At 31.9% G+C, this 5,880-nt stretch overlaps 1 protein-coding gene across 1 annotated transcript; it reads right to left on the reverse strand.

Moving 5' to 3' along the window:
• Positions 1-303: 303 nt before the first annotated feature.
• On the reverse strand, positions 304-5,880 carry LOC124353156. The gene has a single exon (XM_046803022.1). The coding sequence runs from the start codon at positions 5,541-5,543 to the stop codon at positions 4,860-4,862; it is 684 nt and encodes a 227-aa protein (XP_046658978.1). The 5' UTR covers positions 5,544-5,880; the 3' UTR covers positions 304-4,859.

Here is a 5,880-nt window from a genome sequence, read left to right on the forward strand (position 1 = left end):
ACCTTGTGAGCATGCATTGCTATAAATTATACATGTAAAACGCAGATATGTTTAAAACAAGCTTATTTAAAACAATTGATGCTTAGTACTAAGTAGAACTTCCCTCTCTTGTGTATTACAGTTTTCCCAAAATGTTTATTCATGTAAACAGACCATTTTCAATTTATTTAAACAAATTCAATTATTCTTATCTAAATAAATGTTCACAACGCTATTCTTCTCGAAGCAAATCAGAAAACAAACTTATCACCTTTTAAAGTGAAATTAATGTTTACGTGAGTGGAAAGGAAAATGATATCTCAGTTTCTCTCAGCTAACTTTAATTTTTTTAAAGAATTACACCGCTTTTATTTACACATTTTATATTACGTAGTCTTAATATACTTCTTATAAGCTAACAACAGTTTATAGTAAACAACTAGATATTATATAATAAAATATTATACACAAAAGACTCTATATTATATACGGTAAAGTATACATCAGTCAAAGTTTAGCTGAAATTCCTTAAATCTATAAAAAAAAAAATAATCTATGAAGCAAGTGTATTGAACATTATAAACCAATATATGAACAATACATTACCATATTTTGAGCTGTCGTAAAATTGGACCCATTATCACAATTTATCCTCGTCAAAATACAAAGACTTTTCTAACATTTTCAAACATAGCTTCCTCGTCATAAAATTATGATATAGGTATTGTACAGGAATCATGATGTTCCGGACATTTGCCATCGTTCGGTGATAATAACACAATCAGTTTCGAGATCTGCAACCCGATGTCCGGCAAAAATCCTGTTTCCTTTACAATCCTTTCATTCTCAAAAACAATCTTTAAACAAAATATAAGATATATTGTGGATTACAATTTATGCAATCAGGAGGAGAATTATAATTGGCGTAGAATGTTTATTGCTAACACATTTTTCTTGAAGCAGAATGTACTTAGTCATAAAACATCAGTTTTCATTTTTTTTTTTTATTAAATATTTTTGACGATTTACGTCTAGAGATGTAGTTGTTATTGGTTCCCATTTTTGATCAAAATTGGCCAATACGTGTTCTTTAAAGATAATTTAAGGTGTTACAGTAAATTTTGGATCTGGGAAACATTTTTCCATATTAGATCCCTTTCCGGTAATGAATACAGAAAACGTAAATACATTCTTTTGGATCACTCGTGAAATTGCTGGCAAAAAATATGGTATTTAGCAAAATTTAAGGTGTTACAGTAAATTTTGGATCTGGGAAACATTTTTCCATATTAGATCCCTTTCCGGTAATGAATACAGAAAACGTAAATACATTCTTTTGGATCACTCGTGAAATTGCTGGCAAAAAATATGGTATTTAGCCAATTTTTTATCAGTTAAAAAAAATCTAGAGACACAAATTTAAAATTTAATGTATATGTACATGAGTTATAATTTCAGGGAGGAACATGTTTTTATTAATATATTAATTAAGGAAATTCCATTTTTTTAAATTAAATATACATTAATAAAGTTATATGTTTCCTATTGTTTTGTTTTTAATAAATTTTAATTTTAATAACTTAAAATTATGTCACTTTTCTGCTTCGATTGCTTGTAACCTCATAAGGAGTGGTCAAACACTGTTTTCCTTTTTAGGAAATGTAGGAAAGTTGTCTTAACGGGCATCGAATTTAGGATAAAAATGTTCTCCAACCACGAAATCAATTAGAACCTTCAAAGAAGAAATTAATTTTAAACTATATTTTAAGACATAAATATCCAACCTAAAGGAAGACAGAATTATTGTTTAGGATTGTCAAAATATCAAGCCAGGATTAAGGAAGGTTACAAAAGCATTAGAGAAAATTGGAGGACAAGACGATTTCAGAGCATGTCGGATCCTTCGATTAACATAGGCTAGTATAAGTCGAACTTATAGCGTTTATACAGTATAATGATTAAAATTCTTCAAAGGAAAACTCCTTACTGGAATTACGATCTTATGGAGGATGGAATTAATGAGGCCTGTAACTCAATTGCATCAGACAGCCGTCGTCTCTACGAGCTTAGGTAGGCTCTACTTCTTGTCTTCTAACGGACTCCATTCAAGTTATACAAAACTTGAATCGATTAAGTATGTTATACAACAAGACAAAAGGATACACAACACGTGTCGTGTAACAGGATTCATAAAAAACATTTCTGATTGTACAAACGAAGTTTAATGCAAAATTAAAAAATCTACTGGTGAAAACTTTCTTAAGATATCTTGCTACTGATATGTCCACAATTTCGTGAAGTTTTATTGCATATCGGAGTTTTAATAATAGAAATCTACGTATGAATTCACGAAAAGGTTGTGTATCTTCTGGGGCAATTAGCCTACATGTGTTAATATTTGACATGGTAAAATCTCATACGGATTTACGGTGCTTGATTTATTCTGTCAATTTCTCATTACCATCACGATTAAACATAAAAGTTCAATTAAAAATATTCATTAACAGTCATTCACTATCATTGAACCGAGTGTTGCTTATATACAAATTAAGCTTGGTGCAAGTTTCTAGTCTATAGGTCAGTTCATTATGAGATTTCTTGTGGACAGACAGATAAACAGACAAACAGAACATTTTATTTTCTTCTAATGAAAGGCTTCGTGAACAGTCATCCAATAATATATTATGTATCATTGCAAGTGTCTTAAATTAAGTTCATATATTGTTATAGGTTCGTGGTTCCATTTTTTCTTTTTAATTTTAGCTCATAATTTCAGTTCCTATCAAGACCAGGTCGTATTTCGTAGTACCTTTAGCAAGTACATAATTATTATTAATTAAGTACTTTGTATATTGTTTAACCAGATATATTCTTTGCTTTTGCTAGCACTAAAATTTAATGAAGATAGTGTTAGTATACATAGTGTATTGGCTCTACATTTGTAGCAAAGGGTGGTTGATTCATATCCACAATTGAAGTTGAAAAGAGAAAAAAACCATTGAGAGCGAGGTGGATTGAACCATAAATAACGAAATGCTGCTCACAATAAGACTCGACCGTCACAGTGGGTCATCTTTCTTTACATCTTTCACCACGTTTTGTCCTGATGATCGTAGATCAATTGATCAGAAACCAGTTATTTCATTCTACTTCTTTTGCATTAAAATAATTGGATTATGTATTAGTAATTTAGCCTCGAAAAGTGTTTTACGTAAGTGAAAATAATGCACCCTTTTAACATTTGAAGTTTCTGTTTTTGCAATGTACATTCAGAATTCGATACCAATGAATAAGAAGTATTATTTTAAGGTTTTAAAATATGAAAAGTGTTTACGCTTTCACGTTATCGGAAAAGTGGATGGGTTTGTAACGGGAGGGGGATGAAAGGGGTGGAAAAGGGAGTAGTGTAATGAGATTCCGGGCTGTCAGCAAATTAGGGGAGACGCTCCTGGAACATGTTGTCCAGGCTACTTTACACCCTGTTCTGGAGAAGAACGCGAGTACCCAAAAAATTACTTCATATAAAGTTTAAATTAAGAAGTTTGACATTTCTTGGAAGACCTATTTCTTAAAAATCCTTTCTAAGAAGTGTTTTATAGGAACGAAAACTTCCTACATTAGTTTTAACGACTTAATACTTATATAATACTTAAAACATACATAGTCTAATAGTACGGCATAAAACAAACTAATAAAACAGTGGTGAAACCCCTCACTTACAATATTTAACCTTCCCATTATAAACAATGATTGGTAAAAAGAAAATGATATTTCGAAAAGTTTATTACACAATAATTTTCTTAAGGTATATTTAAGGTTTTATATATTTTAATTTTTTAACAATTTCCTACGTGAATTACGAATTGGAACTGTTTATAAGTACCAATTATAAGTATCAATAAATGTATTAATGATAGTTTTTTCCACTTTCAATTATAAGTAAAGAAAAATTGAATAAAAAAGTTTTGTTTAATTTTCCCCAAGATATAGTATATAAAGACACATTTGTTTTAATCTTATGAGGCTGAGAGAAACAAAGTTAATGAACGCATAAATCTATCAAGAACTTATAATTTCATTACAATTAAACGGAAAATTAATATTTACAAATTAATGATTGCAATTTTGTTTTAATGGCCACTTCATAATTTACCTAGATCCCACATTACCTTTTAAAGTAGATTTTATTTCCTTATTTTGTTCATTCATGACAGCAGTGTTAGTGACCAAAGCATTATATAGAATTCTTATCTCCATTCAGATCAATCTGAAGTGTAATAGAGATCGATGACTGATTGCGGACATCAGTGGTGTTGACTACAAACATTCCCTGATAATGATCGCTCGGTGATTGTTGTTAATGATGTTGACTGTACATCTCAAGCGATTTGTTTATCAACAATCAATCATGTTTCAATTGCTTTTGACGTAGGCCTTGTTATATCTTTAAAAACACAAACGAATAATAAGAATTATTATATTTGCTGCTATGTTTTAAGACGTTTGACTTGTATTATAAATATACATCATTATATTGTTTTGCATGATTTTTACTTTCAGAGACATTAAACTATCGATGTGGCTTGATATTCTAGTACTATTCAACACACCAGTCCAAAAAACTAGGAAAATTGGATTTGTTTGAAGTAAAGACGAAATAATTCAATCAACGACAAAACAGTAGGCTAATAAATTTAAATACCTATGATATTAGGGTTAGATATAGAGCAAAGCGTAAATAATTTCATATATAATGGCAAAGGGGGACAATAATTTGAGAAATACTTTACATACCAACAAAGTTTTGGGTTAGAAACTTTGATGCCTTGCATTATAATGAAAAAAAAAACTTTATTTATGTGTATGCCTACCTTTTCACTTTAGAAGTAGTACACGACATCACAAAAATACTGCTTGGTCATAAATGTTTTGAGTTTTTCAGTCAACTCCCTCTGTAAACGATACTGAATATCGTTCTTATATCTTAATATCATTAGCTCTGATATCTTCTCAAATGCCCAGTTGAGTGGGCCGAGGCCAGATATTTCTACGTCTATACCATCGAGATATTCTACAGTTGATGTATCCAGGATCGCCTTGCACTCGTCATCATTCAGCTGCAGGGTCACAGCTATCAGAATGGAGAATCTCCGGACTGTTAGACGCACATCTCCTGATACTCTCGCGCTCAGGAAGGATGCTCTGTAGTGATCATAGTAGACTTCCATCTGGCCAAGACCCAAGTGGAGTGTGAAGGTGGCGCTGGTCGGTGTCGCAGAGACAGTAGCATCTCCGGTCCTCTGCACCGATGAAAGAGATCTGACACTCCCCCCAGTAGCTTTGAAACTCCCCTTAGCTTTAACCCACCTCGACACCCTCTTCTCAAATTTGTCCTCAAAATCATCCAGTGGAAAAATATCTGTCCCGTCGTAAATGATCGAGTTCCGCAAGTCTACGAGCATCTGATCAATATGTTCGTTAACATTCATCTCCTGATCACTGTCACTGAGTACTGAAAAAGGAAAAAATAGAGTCGTAACGACAACTAGTAAAACTGAACACATCCTGCTGTAGAAATAAGGCACGAATAGATACTGAGTAAAGTGGTTTGCAGCTAGCTGTGTCTGTGTTTATAGCGCTCAGATGTAACTATTTGTTGAGTTACGTAAGAAGAGTGTTATTTGAGAATTGTGCTGAACAAACACCGTTATACAAGTGTTTTGTTTTTGATACCGGGGATTAAGTTTATTCAACTACATAAAAGTCACTAAGCTAGTAGCTTTGAGATTTCTGTCAACTCTTTTCCTTGTAGTGTGCTTATGAACTAACACATTTATCACACTTGTAAATTCTTTGCCACATCTACTCTTATTATTATTCCCACAAAAACAAGACATAACT

The sequence above is a fragment of the Homalodisca vitripennis genome, chromosome 1, assembly GCF_021130785.1.
Source record: "Homalodisca vitripennis isolate AUS2020 chromosome 1, UT_GWSS_2.1, whole genome shotgun sequence".
In the NCBI taxonomy this organism is placed as follows: Eukaryota; Metazoa; Arthropoda; class Insecta; order Hemiptera; family Cicadellidae; genus Homalodisca; species Homalodisca vitripennis.